Raw genomic sequence first — 14,910 nt, 5'->3', positions numbered from 1 at the left:
TTCTGCTCCTCGTTGTAGAAATGACCCAAGAGGAGGTTCATTTACCAAAAGTGGTGCTAGACAGTCCCAGGAATAAAAAAGAATTACACATAAAATGATATAAATTTAATTGAAGTAGACTCACAGAGATTTATGAAACACAGCATTCAGTTTTAGGGTACAGGCAGTAGTTTGCACACAAATTAAAAGATGAATACTATCACACACATTTAGGGAATAGAATTTTTTACTGTTAACCAAGTAAAATTCCTAAGCAGAAAAACCATCTATCTGCTCGGGATTGATTAATCCAATGTACTGTTGTTATGCAGAAGTAAAAAATAATAAAAGAATGATTTCACAACTTCCACTAGTAACATAATGATTAAATGGCAGCTTTTATGTGGCTAAAATACAATTTTCCTTTCCTCCGCGTTGCTTAGTTCAGACAGTGCTATCTGCCTTCTCTATGTCATTGCCCAGGGCCCCCCAGAGAGGAAGAAAAGAAGGAAAAAATCCTTTCTGGATGACGACATGAAACCCATAGAAAATATAAACATTGTTTTGAAGGGAATAGATGATATGTTCTTTTACTGAACCAAATTTAGCAAAGATGGGATGGTATAGAAAACAATATATGCAGGTCTCTGATCTGTTTAAAAAAAACCTGAACTGATTTCTCTAAAATATTTTCCAGCTGTTTCATACTGTTCTGGTCAGAAGAAGCAGCTGTAATGCACTTTACCTGGATAGTTGAAGCATACTACTGAGTGTTGTAACATATTGTTTGCTTGAGGCATCAGACCAGTGATTTCCATACTCAGAAAGGAAGAGCAAAGCAAAGAAAAATTATTCTTGACTTATCCAATATTCATGCTTGCTGCCATGTGTCACAGCCATAGCAAGTTTTAGCATCTTACTGCCATATACTGAAAATTTCCCCTCAGAATGTCTAAAACAAACTTTGTTCACTAGCAGGATCAGACTGGAATCATAGAATATCCCAATTTGGAAGGGACCCGTAAGGATCATAGAGTCCACGTCCAAGAGTCAGTTTTTAGAAAATATCAACATTAAAAATTAAAAATTTATTTTTCATGTACTGGGCAAATTTTTTCAAGTACCAAATTTAACGTTGAATAAAGAAAAATCCTTTGGGCTGGCAAAGAAAGATAGTAATACGAGTCATGTTTGTGCAGCCTTTTCTGGGCAGCCTGGATTTCCTATTCCCAAGGTAAACTGCAAGACCCAAACAGTGTAATGATAAAATTAAGATTCATAAACCTTTCTCTGATTCTGGAGGAAGAAAAGGAATTTTAGCACTTTTTTGAAACGACGATCAGGCTATCAGTTACATAACTGAAAGGAAAGGGCCACCAAATCTGTTACATTTCTGCCTCAATTTTGTGAATCATACATAAAAATTATGGACAGTATTAACACTTCAACGCATTATATATTTTTGTAATTCCTATGTGGAAATAATTAGTATTTATATTTTCACGTGTTGTCTGAGGGCTCAGAAAGTGTTATTCCACTGAAATTATCTCATAAACTTGAACGATTTTTGTTAAATATAGCCTTCTTTCAGCAAATTAATTCTTAATATATAGGCATTGACAAGCCTTCATGCATTGCAGGTTGGCTTATAAGTAATAAAAGACATTTCAGTTTCATAACCTCAGTCCCATGGGCCAGTTTGTAAACTTACACATTCGGTTCCAACATTAAAGGGATTGCACTTGTAAGTAAATACTCCATAGGGATCTAGCAATTTAATTTCAGTCTTTATAAACACAGGAAATATTTTTTTAAGGGATTAGACATTTGTGGGAGAGGAGTTCATGGGGAACAGATGGGGAAAAAGTGACTTTTCCAACTGAACACATAGGCTCTCAATATTGTTTGAAAACCAAATTGTATATAAAAAAAAAGATGCAACTAGAAAAAAGTAATCTTGAAAAAGCTTAGGAGAAATGATTAAAAATAATTGTGCCAAATATCTCAGGAAGAGATACGATACAGACCAAAACCAAATATTCATCAATGGCAGGAGCTACTTTCAAGCTACAGAGAAACATTTGAATATGTATCATATTTCTCCTCACTTGCACCCCAAATTTCAACCCCATGAAATTTAAATGCAAATGATTTTCACAAATTATATATGGAAGTGTGTGAGACATGAAGGCTCAGAATCTGCAAATAGTACTGTAGTTTCCTCCTTAATAAAAGCTCTATTTATAAAGAAATGGCTCACTGAGCATTTTAAAAAGGACTCAGGGAAAACACTTCTTTTTTCTTCCTTTCTTGCATATTTTATACTTCTTTTGCCATGCAGTAATTGCGCCTGTTATTTAATTGCTCTCATTTAAGAGCTAATAAAAGATATAAGTCATACTGCTTTCAAAACACATCACAAGCAAGTTTTATGATCCCATACTACAAGCAACAAATCCTGCATGTATTGCTACTGAAATAATATAATTACATCACATCAACCATTTTTATGCTTTTTCTTCCCGCAGGCACGTAAAATAGGGAAATGGATTTTTATTTAGTTACAAACAGTCTGATACTGCATTATGTGCTTTGTCCTTTAGAGCAATCAGTCACCATGGGCTCTAAGCAACTAGGATTCTGCAGTAAGAAAATGAAGAGATGCTTGGCAAGGTTTTTCTCTGTTCATTTAAAAATTCTCACCTATATAGACTCCTAGATGCTATTTACTCTTACTGTTATCACAAACTCAGTGCCACATCCACTTCTATAAGGTTACGTTTATTACAAATAGAAATGCATCTTGAAACAATACAACAAATCAATAGAAGGCCTTGCTAAATAAAGATTTTATAATAATGGATGCTTGTTTCCAGTATTATCAAACCCAATAGCTACTCAATGCACCAAAGATATAAAAATACAAAGAAGATAGCCAACGATAACACAAATTCATGAAAAAAGAACAAAATCCTTTAAATCACACATCATCCAAGTAGCTATCATTAAAACCAATTGAGGACTAAAGGTCTACCAGACTGTCAAACACGGGCAAGGTAACTACTGTCACATTTGAGGAAATGTCTCACATAAAGCAACTTCAAAAATTATTTCTACCCTCAGCACACCCCAGTGTCAAATTAATGCTAACCTATTTCCATCACTTTATCTGTGTGGCATTGTCCCAACATTCAAAATGTAACATGTGCAAAGAGAAACTCCTCAGGGTTGTACCTTTTGACAAAACTGCACTGCAGATGTACTTATTGTCCTGATAACTTTAGTTTATTTGTAGCTGCTAAGAGTAATGAGGTAGGAATTAGTCAGGAATAGCATCATCTTTTTTGACAATATTATTTAAACAAGCTGAACAAACTCTCCATAGTTCCCATATTGCTGCTATTTATCTTGGAACACAGCAAGCAAAACCAAACACCAGTGCAGCATCTTCATTTCTAGGTTCAGAAAAAATGTGACTTTCAAAGCAGTGGACTTCAACCTCCCTTCCAAACAACAAACTCTGCTTAGCTGATCTTTGGGTAAGTCCAGATCTCAAAATATGAATGTCATTGATTAAGTTTACTTGCCTTTTGAACTTGTAGAGGATGAAAGCCCCAACTGCGACTAGACAGATAACAAAGAGAACCACAATAGCCCAGTAGCCACTGCCTCCTCCAATTCTTTGAGAGTCTGAAATAAAACATGGAACAATTGCTTAGCATGTCCTCTTTTAGGTCATCCAGATTTTGGGAGATTCTAAAGATATCAAAGGAAACGATGACATATCCTACATAAATACAACGCAAAAGCAAGGATTTATTAATTTTGCAGACGGAGAAACTAGGGCTACGAACAGCAGTTGAGCTCATCAAGGTCATACAATGGTAAAGGCTAGAATGAATGTGGGATTCTTCCAGTTCCAGCTTTTTGAGCTGGCAAATGGATATTAATCCCTTAAGTAAGTGGTTTCCAGTATTGACCAGACAAGGTACCACAGTGAAACTGTAACACGATTCTGCATTAAAGAGACTAGATAAAAAAACTTTAATCTTCTACTAAGAGTTGATAGATAAAGTATCACATCAGTATTAGCATAAATAGATTGGGTCAGTTAAGCTTTTTTCCCACAACACATTCAAGTAAGAGACAAGAATATATTAATAAAATGATACACAAAGACTATGGGACGTTTTAATATGTGGCTGAAGTCAATTTTGAATTTTCTAGTTAAAACATCATTTTAACATAACTCTATTCAAAATTCTCACTCCCTTCAACCAGTTTCAACCTAAAGTGTAAATTCAGAGTTGGAGGAAATAAATGCCAAAAAAACCTGTTTCAAGTGTTTCAAGCAGAGACAAAGTAGATCTTTCAGAACAGCATTAGCCAAGCAGTTCAGCGCTTTATGGGGACCCTACAGGAAGATTCAGATCTGTGGATCCACGTGTGTGACACAGTTTAGCACAATGCTGTGATACCATGCTACATCACAGATGTGTAGAGTTATATTATCAGAGGACTTAAGAAGCTCTGCTTTCTTGGAAGCTAGCACAGATGGTTACTGAATGGTTTTTTTGGAAGCCTGATTAGCTCTTCCCTGGCCATACAGAAAACAGCAAGAAGTCTGTGATATAAATAATGCCATATGACAAAATGAAATTACAGAATAAATATTTATTTGGTGGCGACTGTTAAAAAGTATCAACTAAGAATACACACAGAAACACTATATGTGTGTATATATACATAATATATATGTGTACATATGTGTGTCTATCTATACATAATAAGCCCCAAGTAAATACATGCATTTGTACGTATACATATACTGATATGTAGACTTCCTCCTTAACCCATCTAATAAGCACCCAAAGTTTTATTTATATATTTACCTGAATCAGAGTCTGCTAATGTCACTAAGACCCAGTATCCTCCCCGCAGAAAGAAACTGATGTTGTGTGCATTCAAGGCCTGCTTTATAGCCGCTATTCTCTGAAAACACAAAAGAGAGAATGTCTCACTCTTCTTTCACTCATTCTACTTTGAGAGACTCAATGCTCGGAAAACCACTGGTTTATTGTATGGAGAGAAAGTTAGAAAGCACTTGTCACCGAAGAGCTGAAATCTTAAGAAATTCCATAGTAAAAAAACATGCAAAACTTCACAAGCTGCAAATGCTGAAAAAGTCAAATCTTTAATAGCCCAGTCTGTCTTTCTGCTTAGCAAACCCTTTAAGTTTACGCAGTATGTGAACAGACAGCATATTTGCACACACTGTTGGGTCTACCTCAGTCATAACTCAAACAATGCATAATCCATATTAAAAACTCTATCAATTTTTCTAACCCCATCAAAAGACAACCTGCAATGTCACTTTAGATTTCCTGCTATGAAAAGCAACTGCTATTTCATAATGAACTGCATGCCGTAATTCAAGTCATCTCTTTTGCTATAATGGGATGGATTCCATTTATGTCTAATTTTTAACAACACTCTGCAGAAATATATACATCCATTCATGTGGAAAAAATCAGGATTTCTTCTATTTTTCTCCAATAGGCAGAGCATACTAAAATATGGTTGCTCATATTTTTATGGAGCAGAACCATTAAATATACCATCGTATTCTAGCTCCAGATGACAAACTGGCTGAATTTGCCATTTTACTTCCTTGTGTCTTCAACATGGGTAATTTTCTAAAAGATCAAAGCTAGTTTTACAGTCTATGCCTTATAATTTAAGATACAATTTCCCACAGTATGACGAATTAGAAATATGCTTTATATCTATGAAACCTTCACAAGAAGCTCTTTTTATCATTTTACCAATTATGGTGCTCATCTTTGAGAAGCCTTTGCAGTGTAACAGATAGAAAATAGAAATCTCTGCCATCTCTCTCATGCTATGGAGAGACTTCACAAAGGTTTAGATTCAAATATTCACCCTCATATTGAGGAACATTTAACTTCTGAAACCATTCCACTGACTTTATTAGATATTTCGCAGAGGAATGACTCAGTCTAATGGTGATGTGAACATGGCCCCAGTTATTTTACAAGAAAATTATTCCAGATAACTCTTAAGTATTTATCTTTTTGCCTAGTGAGTGAAAAGAGAATGAGTATGAGAATAATATTGGTTAGAAGCCTTTGAAGTGATGTTGGCACCACTGAAATAGAGTTACTTAATCTTGGTCAAGACTCATTCACACATTCATGTCATACAAGGCAAGAGGGAGCACTGCTTTAGCCTAATCAAACTTTCAATCAGTAAACTCAGTTACTGAGTCTTGTAGCTTAATTTTGAAAACACAGTAATTTCCTGGCAGGTATTCAAGACACCCAACTTTTGCTCTGGTTTTTGCTCAAGCAATTAGATCTTGTTCATTATTTCTCACCTTACACCTGGGTTTCCACCTAGGTCTATAGGAAACACGCAGGTTTGAACCCTATGTGAATAGTGCATATAAACACAAGTTTTCCCAAATAATTTGCAATATATGATTGCTCTTCCTTATGCTACAAAGTAACTCATGGGGTATTTCACACAGAAACAATGAAAAATGGAGACAGCATTGACTATAATTAATTATATTCTTCACATTGAAGCACAACTCTAATATAACAGCTCAGATGTAAAGTGAACTAATATGCATAACATTTTGCACAGAAATGTTTGCGGAACCCAAGAATCAATCATCATCAGTTCATTTAAATTATTAAAAATATCTATTCCAAATATGCTTAGAATAAAGATAAATAATTTCGTTTAGAAGCTGCGCCTCGCCTCTTAAAGAAGTAGAAAGATGCAAGCAATTTTGAAGTGCTAATACTCACCTGGACAAAAGCCAGAGAAATAGCTCACTACAAAAGAAACAACCTATTAAAATTAACTGTTTCCTGCAGTATAACCAGGATTTCAGACTCCTAGGGATTTCCATTATGATTACAGAGGGAGAGAAGTAACTAAGATTTAGGATACATTCTGTGCATTCACACTGTTTTCCATCTACTTCACACTACTGTTTCTGTAAGAAACCTCTTCAGGCACTTGGACAACATCAATACTTTCATTTGGACCTTCACAATTGTACCACAGCAATAATATAAACAATCTATTGATACTGTGTTAGTATGAGAGCTTTGTCTTTTCTACTTCAGCAAACCTTTTGAATACTGTGATCTTGTCTAATAGAGTGGCAAAATGCCCTTCAAAATTAAAAATATCTTATACCGTGACTCTTTGTAACAGGTAGGACTTGAATTGCAATATGCAGGCACAGTCTTGGGATTTGTTCCTTCTCTATAACAGCAAAAGGACAAATAACAAAAACTGTAAATTAACAAGCAAGGGCCAAACAATATTCTGATTTTCTCCAGGTATAGGCTTTTTATTATGGAAGGTTTGGAAAGAGGGGCAGAGAAGTTAATATCATATTTTCATTGCCTTGTTCACTGTATTTGCTTCTTGGCAATTGAAAAGGACATTAGATGATAAAGGAAGAAACTACCTGCTTCACATTCTTCGGGTCAGCTATTACAGATCAACTGTTAAGGTTCTGTTTCTGTTGGACAGAAGTGAAGAAATGGTTTGTCTCTTTTTAGAAACACTTCCTTGTGCTCTACCAATCTTCACAGATTGATATGTCACCACTAATGTTTCTCTTTTTCTGTTTTTTTTGTTTGTTTGTTTTGTTTTTTTTTAAGCATCAAGAGGGATCAAGGCTTACTGCAGGCTATTGTTTAGTAGAATAATTAATTAATCATGTCTTCTTCTGCCTCTTCTCTTCTGTCTCTTCTGGCAGGATTTATTCTTTACTATAAAAGGTGGGGTAAATAGTGCCATACAGGGCAGCCATATCTGTTCTCAGCTTTTACATATCTTTTGTCAGATAGGAGAGAGATCTTTACATAGTCAAGTTATACCTTTTAATCCCACATAAAGAAAAAGTGAGTACAGTCACTGATTTCAAAATGGGATGAAGATTGCTCTAACCAGACATACAGTGTTCTGGTTACCTTATCACTAGTTACACTTCTCTTCCTTTTAGGTTGATTTGCTGGTAGGAGCACGTGCAAGTCCGCAGTTGTGGGCAGACCAGGTTTCACTACTGTCATAAGCGTTTCTTCAGGTATATTGGTTTCCTGTGAAGACAAACACATATGGTAAATTATAGGACAGTGTTCTTCGTATTTTATATAAAATAGATGAGTAATGCTTTGTGAGTATTTAATTCTTTAGCACTCAAATCTCTAATAGTTAGAGTAGATTCCACCAGAAGCTAAAACGTGAGCGAAGTCAAGCGCTAATTAGCTGAAATGTGAGGGGTCCAAGCACTGTTGTCACTTCAAAAAAGATTTAATGGCATCATGGAAAGAAGCCAAATGAAGTGGCATACAGTTTTAGCAAAACTGCAATAGCTCTGTATTTTTTGAGTAACTTCAAAAATAACTCCTAAGTCACATGAAATGTATCGTGGGCCATTCAGTTAGTAGACTTAGATGGGCATGTTCATTATAGCTAATTTAACCTTAGAGAGGCTACTTTTCCTTCTGTTTCTATGGGACAGACTCTCCCAGGGTGAGATCAACAGTACTTAGATTCCTTTTCTGAACCTGGTATGAATATCTGCATCCCTCAATGAAACAAATGCACTGCTTTTCAAAATAGTTTGTGCAATAGTTGTTTTCTAACCCAAATTGCTTCATTTGTTACATAAGTAACTCCAAAAGTAATGCCACCTATTTATTTCCATGGAAACTACAGCAACTACAAAGAGTACAATAGCACTACTGGAGAGAGCAAGTTCTCAACGTTTTGTAAAACACTCTTTTTACTAATAGCCACCACTATTAGCTGTGCATTTTCATTAGTGATGAACAAAGGCCTGCATGCTGTGCTTGCTATAATCTGCACGAGCACAGATGACTCACTGTCCCTGTTACCACTGCTGAAATGCATCACCACTGCCTTACTGTGCTCACATCCACTGTTTGGTCTCGATAAGCATTCAGCAAGCATTGATGAATGTCACTGAGTGCCATTTTTTCTGCAAGGAGGAATTCAGTGACATAACTTTGTTCCAATCACACTTCCATGTCAGACACCTTTTTGTCAGCCTGCCCCTCTACTGCCATCTGTCACATGGCAACAAAATGTAAGGAATCTTGCTGGGAAGGTTCAACCTCTTCTGCCATACTGCCAACATTCACCTCTGACATTGTGGGCCAAAAAGATGGCTTCACTTTTGGAGTGGCCCTCATTATAGAGCCACAAAATTCTAATGACAACACCCATGGCATTTTCCATAGCCCTTCCCAAAACAAATTCTGAAATTCAATTAGATTGTTCCCATTGTCTTGCAAATGATTTAGTATTTATTAAAACAAAATGGCTAATTTTAAAACATAGTAAAATATTTTTAAGACTGACAGTGCTTGTAGAATATATAAATGGATTAAAGTAGGAATGTAATTTGACATTTGTTATGAAGATTAAAAAAAGAAAAGCAGGAAACTGTATACAGTCAAAATTCCAAAATTTGATTTGCACTATTGTAAATCCAGGAAAAGTCCACTGAATTCAAACACAATCATTCTGAAGACATCATCAATCTGCGACACAGTGGTACTGTCTTCACAGTCTGAATGTGCACACTCTGCTGTGGGCACTGTGTGTATCTGACAGCACAGCTCCAGACCTCACAATTTTTATGGAGTGCTCTTCAGTTATCTCACAGAACTGTTCTGTGGCTTTGTACTTGATTTAATCTACATGATTCAACTGCTCACAGTCCACATTTCTTTTACAAACGTGATCTAAAAAAAACAAAACAGCTGTACAAACTGTCTGCCCGTGTGTTATATATAACTTTTGAAGTTCCACAACTGACATCATGAATTCTTTTCTCTGCTTTGTTTCTTCACAAAGACTGTGTCTTTATATTATGCAATATCCTACATACATCACATTTAACTGACTTTTCTTGCTTTGGAGTCAGCAGTATTTGCCAATATATCTATCGCTAATCCCAGAGAGCAATAATTAGCATTAATTGCCAATTAGGCTATGTTAGAACTGAACTTTTCCAAGCTATGATGTCATAATCTACAGCCTGCCCACAGAAGTGACACTGGGTTCAAACTCGTTTCAAATGTGGCTCATGAGGTTCATTTTATTCTTTTGCTCTGCCTTCTTTTTTTTTTTTTTTTTCCTGAAACAAGAAGGCATTAACTTAACCTTCAAGTTTTATGACTGGAAAGGGAACATTTTACGAGCAATCTGAAAGAGCACCTTTGCAACAAGTCGTGTAACTACGCGCCCTATGTCTTCCCTCCACTCTGGTATGTTGGGGTTGTACATGTCCAGGTGCTTGGTAAACTTCAGAGGAAGAACGTGAAAATGATCTAGAAAGGCAAAAAGAAACACTTCTGAGTCACTGACAATCTGACTGCAAAAACGGTTTTGTATATATTTTCATATATATTTATCTACTTACATATTTTCCTACATTTATACATACATGTGTGTAGATGTATGCGTGTTTATATACGTATACATACACACACATTATCTATGCAGCACTGCATTACCTAGGAACCCCATTATAATCCATTGCTCAAAGAGGAAAGGAAAAAAACAAATCCATCCCTCAGGAGCCTACAGTGTAATATGGAGCAAAAATACACTCCTGCCAGGCATTCAATTACTTTCTGTATTTTCATCAGCATCATCAAATTTGTGTCTAGAGATTAAAATGCAGTAGGGGGAAAAAAAGAAATAAACCAAACAGATTTAAATTCATCTTTTGGGGTCATAACCTGCTCAGTAATTTTTTTCTTTAAGACAATATACCACATAAATATGATTGGATTCTTCAATTTTTAATGGGAACGGGCCAATGGATTCTATTCTCGCTGAATCATAAACATATTTTTACATTTTACATGTTCCTGTTTTTCATGCAAAATAGATACTTCACATATCTCATAGATTAACTAGAAAAACCAGAACAGAAATTCTGTTCCAAATACCAAAGGGTAACTACTGCCATCTTAAAAAAATAATAATAATAATAATATAAATAAAATAAAATAATAAAAAAAAAAGATACATCTAAACATTTATCTGAATAATGCCCAAAATATCTGAAATACTAGAAATCGGCTACTCCTCAGCAAACAGTCTTTAAAGTCTGTCATTTTTTCCTTTCAGGCTCCTTAGAAGATCACCTGGGGAAGTTAATACAAAGGAGGGAAATAGATTCCCTGGAGCACAGGAGTGACTCAAACACTTCTTCCTTAACTGTTAGGACAGAATTCTGTTTCAATGTGATTTTCTATTCCAAGGATTTAATATCCCTCATGAACAGTACTTTCTTGCTCTTCAGATCAGGATTTCCCAACATGAACAGCCAAACAGTGTTGGAAACCAAAGGCATCAATCTCATCTCACTAAGAGTGTTTACACATCTAAAGATTTTTTTAAATAGTGGGTGCATTTGTAAGAGATTACATAAATGTTAAATCCATTTATCTTAATAAACGAGAAGTTTTGTAAAAGTTCTGTTTAACATGAATGTGGTTTTCACCATTATTTTAAATTAGTATGTATGCTGAAAGCAAAAGTACCAGAATCCTCTTTCATTGTTCAAGTCACAGATATGTTTCATTTTGTATTTCATGAATTTTAAGCTCTGCATTACAATGAAACTTTTTTACATATCACTATTCCCACATGTGACAGCACAAATGCAAATAGAATAAATTTGCCAGCACTACATTTTTCATTATATATTATGCCTCAACAGTACACAGCAAAGCACACTGAGGCATAATGTGAAACAAAAGTAGAAGTTCATCTTCTATTGAAGAGCTCAATACGTACAAAAGAGCAATAATTCAAACTCAAACTCTCAGACAAATGCTGAAGGAATGGTTGTACATGGTGGCAGAAGGAAAATATTTCACACTGTTTTAATGCTATAGACAAATAATTTTATTATTTTTTTTCCAGAAGTATTTAAACTATTGTATTTTGAAATACTAACAAACTCTGAAGTCGTAAGAAAAAATGCTATTTCAATGTTATTGCTACATTAGGGAAACGCAGTAACATTTAGAATAAGCAAAGGAAACAAAAGGTTTCAAGTGAAACAGTTCCATAAGACCACACTGCTCAGCATTATGTACACCCCTCTAATTTTAGAAATTAGATGTGGCTTTAGACATAATCTTATAAGAGGTTCAGTTCTGCCTGCACTGGTTTAAGAGATACAAGTACACATTAGACAACAATTAAAAACTGGACAAGTTATGCCTCACCAAAAACGTGGACAACTTTGGAATCCTGTAGCATGGAGTTCCCGCAGGAAGCCTGCACTGTTACTCTGACATCACCTGTCACAGCGAACTTCGTCACCAGAAAACTGTCCAATGTAAGAAGTGGCTTTGCAAGCAAAGAAAAGTAGAAAACAGAATTTCAACAACAACCAGGAGAATAGTTATCTGAGGAGACTGTCACTAAAGATAACAGCACAAAAGTTGCACATCAATTATATTTTTAGAACGCTGGTCAACATTTTATCAAATTATTATGATTTACAATAGAGACTTTTTTTTTAAACAGATGGACTCTTATAAACAGAATAGCTGCCAGATTAGTCAAATATTTCTGTGAGATTAATTGGTAGAGTATTAGTTTATATTCAGATCCCACTGAAATAAAGGGATTTGGAATCAGGCTCACAAATCTGAGTGACTGAGGCCCCCTGGTTTGTTCAGCGCAGAGCAGAGGAGCTGAGGGGAGGCCTCATGGCAGCTGCAGCTCCTCACAGGGAGCAGAAGAGTAACTCTGAGCTCTGTTCCCTGTGACAGCAACAGGTCCTGAGAGAACGGCATGGAGCTGTGTCAGGGGAGGGGCAGCTGTGGGTTAGGGAAAGGGTCTGCACCAGAGGGCGGTGGGCATGGAACGGGCTCCCCAGGGCAGTGGGCACAGCCCTGAGCTGCCAGAGATCAAGGAGCATTTGGACACCACTCTCAGAAGGAAGGTCTGATTTTTAGGTGATGCTGTGTGGAGCTAGGAGTTGGACTTGATCCTCATTGGTCCCTTCCAACTCAGGATATTCTGTGATTCTATGAACTTTACAGGATCATATCAAGCAAGTCATCTGCCTTGAAAAATGGGGGCATAGTCAAGGTCAGGTGGATTACTTCTGTCATGACCCATGGAAGTGCACCAATCTATCACAACTTTCAAGGTGAAGTTGAGATCTGTACTCCCCGACCACATTTGAACGTATCAGAAACCTCACCCCCCCACCCTACAACAAGATTACATCAGTTCTGGCAATGGCAAAGCCAATAACAATGAACAGACACAGGCAAGGATTATGGTAGACAGCACATTTACAAGATGAAAGTTCATTATGCTTATCTGAAGCATTCCTGTGTCATACTTTGTCTCCCTCATAAAGGAAATATTTTACATATCTGATACTAAAAGAATTGCCTTCAAAAAATTAACCCAATTAGACAAGAAATATTCCCAGTTGAAATACTTAGATGTTTATTGCTCTTTTTACAAGGGCACGTAGTGATAGGACAAGGGGGTTCAAGCTGAAAGAAGGTAACTATTAGATTAAACATAAGGAAGAAATTAACTATGAGGGTGGTGAGGCACTGGCACAGGCTGCCCAGAGAAGCTGTGGATGTCCCATCTCTGAAAGTGCTCAAGGCCAGGCTGGATGGGACTCTGGTCACCGTGGTCTAAAGAAAGGTACCTCTGCCTGTAGCAGGGGTTGGAACGAGATGATTTTTTGCCTTCTAATCCAAAATCATTATATGATTTTATGATAAAGTAAAAAGGTGTCATGCAATTTTTACTGGAAAGAGATCAAAAATAATGTCAGTCACAACCATTCATGTACCTGAAGATTGTTTCCTATCCACCAGTAGAAGACAGTCAAATTAGGGTTCTTGGGCAGTATGATGGCTGTCAGATTCACCTCCTGGTTTCTGCCAATGACTGGAACCACTTCTAAATTTAAAGCCTGCAGAGGAGCTGAAAAAAGTTCCCCAAACGTCATTGAAACCTTATTTAAATCATTGAATGCATCAATATAATAACAAACTTTTTTTTTTTTTTTTGTTCCAAAAGCCTCTCACCTGTACAACATAAGGTGCTGAACTTACTTTTCTCTCTCCTGCCTTTACATTTGTGTTGAAAGCTATGGACATAATTGGAAGGACTTCATTTCAACCAAAATTAAACATAGTAAAAAAATAAAAAATCCAACAACAACAAAACCCAAAAAGCAGAACAGGTGAGCAACGTGACAAATCATCAAGATGAACCTTAATGTGCACTTTTCGTGCATGTTCAATTTGAGAAAGTACAAGCAAGTATTACAGATACAAAATGGCAATCTGCTTTAAGTAAAAAAAAAAAAAAATGGAATAGAAATCTAAAAAGTCTCAAGCTGCTAAGTGAAAAGCAGAAAACTGGATAATAATGTTGCTGAGTGTTCATTTTCATTATAAAATATCAGCTGTTAGGCTCATTTCACATAAGCTAATTAGTGCACGCTTTAAAATAAATGTGTACATCAGAGGAGCATTTATTTGCAAATCAAGAGAGATGGCCTCTGGAAGTTTACTTTTTGATTAAGTTTGTTTCTTTATGAACTTTTGCTTACAAATGCTGTAAACATTATTATTTATATAAAAGATATAAAAGAAACATGTCATTAAAATGATTTCATCTGATTTTGTATTAGTGTCATATTTTGTTCCGAAGTACAACAGCATTAATTGAAAATCATCTTTGTCTCAGAGGTCTCTCTCCAAGTGTATATTTTGAGAATGTCTGAAGGTACAAGCTTTTTAATATTATAATGTGATAACTACAACTTCTTAACATCAGCTGCAATAT

General features: G+C 35.9%; 1 protein-coding gene across 1 annotated transcript in view; it reads right to left on the bottom strand.

Annotated features, from left to right (window-relative positions):
• Nucleotides 1-14,910, bottom strand: part of SORCS2 (sortilin related VPS10 domain containing receptor 2) — a 68,081-nt gene that overhangs the window by 17,678 nt on the left and 35,493 nt on the right. Inside the window, exons 10-15 of the mRNA XM_031553294.1 lie at nt 13,907-14,040; nt 12,303-12,426; nt 10,273-10,385; nt 7,998-8,123; nt 4,872-4,971; nt 3,567-3,669 (exon numbers count right to left, since the gene is read on the bottom strand). Of these exons, the coding sequence (XP_031409154.1) occupies nt 3,567-3,669; nt 4,872-4,971; nt 7,998-8,123; nt 10,273-10,385; nt 12,303-12,426; nt 13,907-14,040 (700 nt within the window). The remainder of the gene's footprint in view (nt 1-3,566; nt 3,670-4,871; nt 4,972-7,997; nt 8,124-10,272; nt 10,386-12,302; nt 12,427-13,906; nt 14,041-14,910) is intronic.

Source organism: Meleagris gallopavo, chromosome 4 (assembly GCF_000146605.3).
Source record: "Meleagris gallopavo isolate NT-WF06-2002-E0010 breed Aviagen turkey brand Nicholas breeding stock chromosome 4, Turkey_5.1, whole genome shotgun sequence".
NCBI classification, from domain to species: Eukaryota; Metazoa; Chordata; class Aves; order Galliformes; family Phasianidae; genus Meleagris; species Meleagris gallopavo.
The sequence above is the reverse complement of the archived record's forward strand: the minus strand, read 5'-3'. Positions and strand labels throughout refer to the sequence as shown.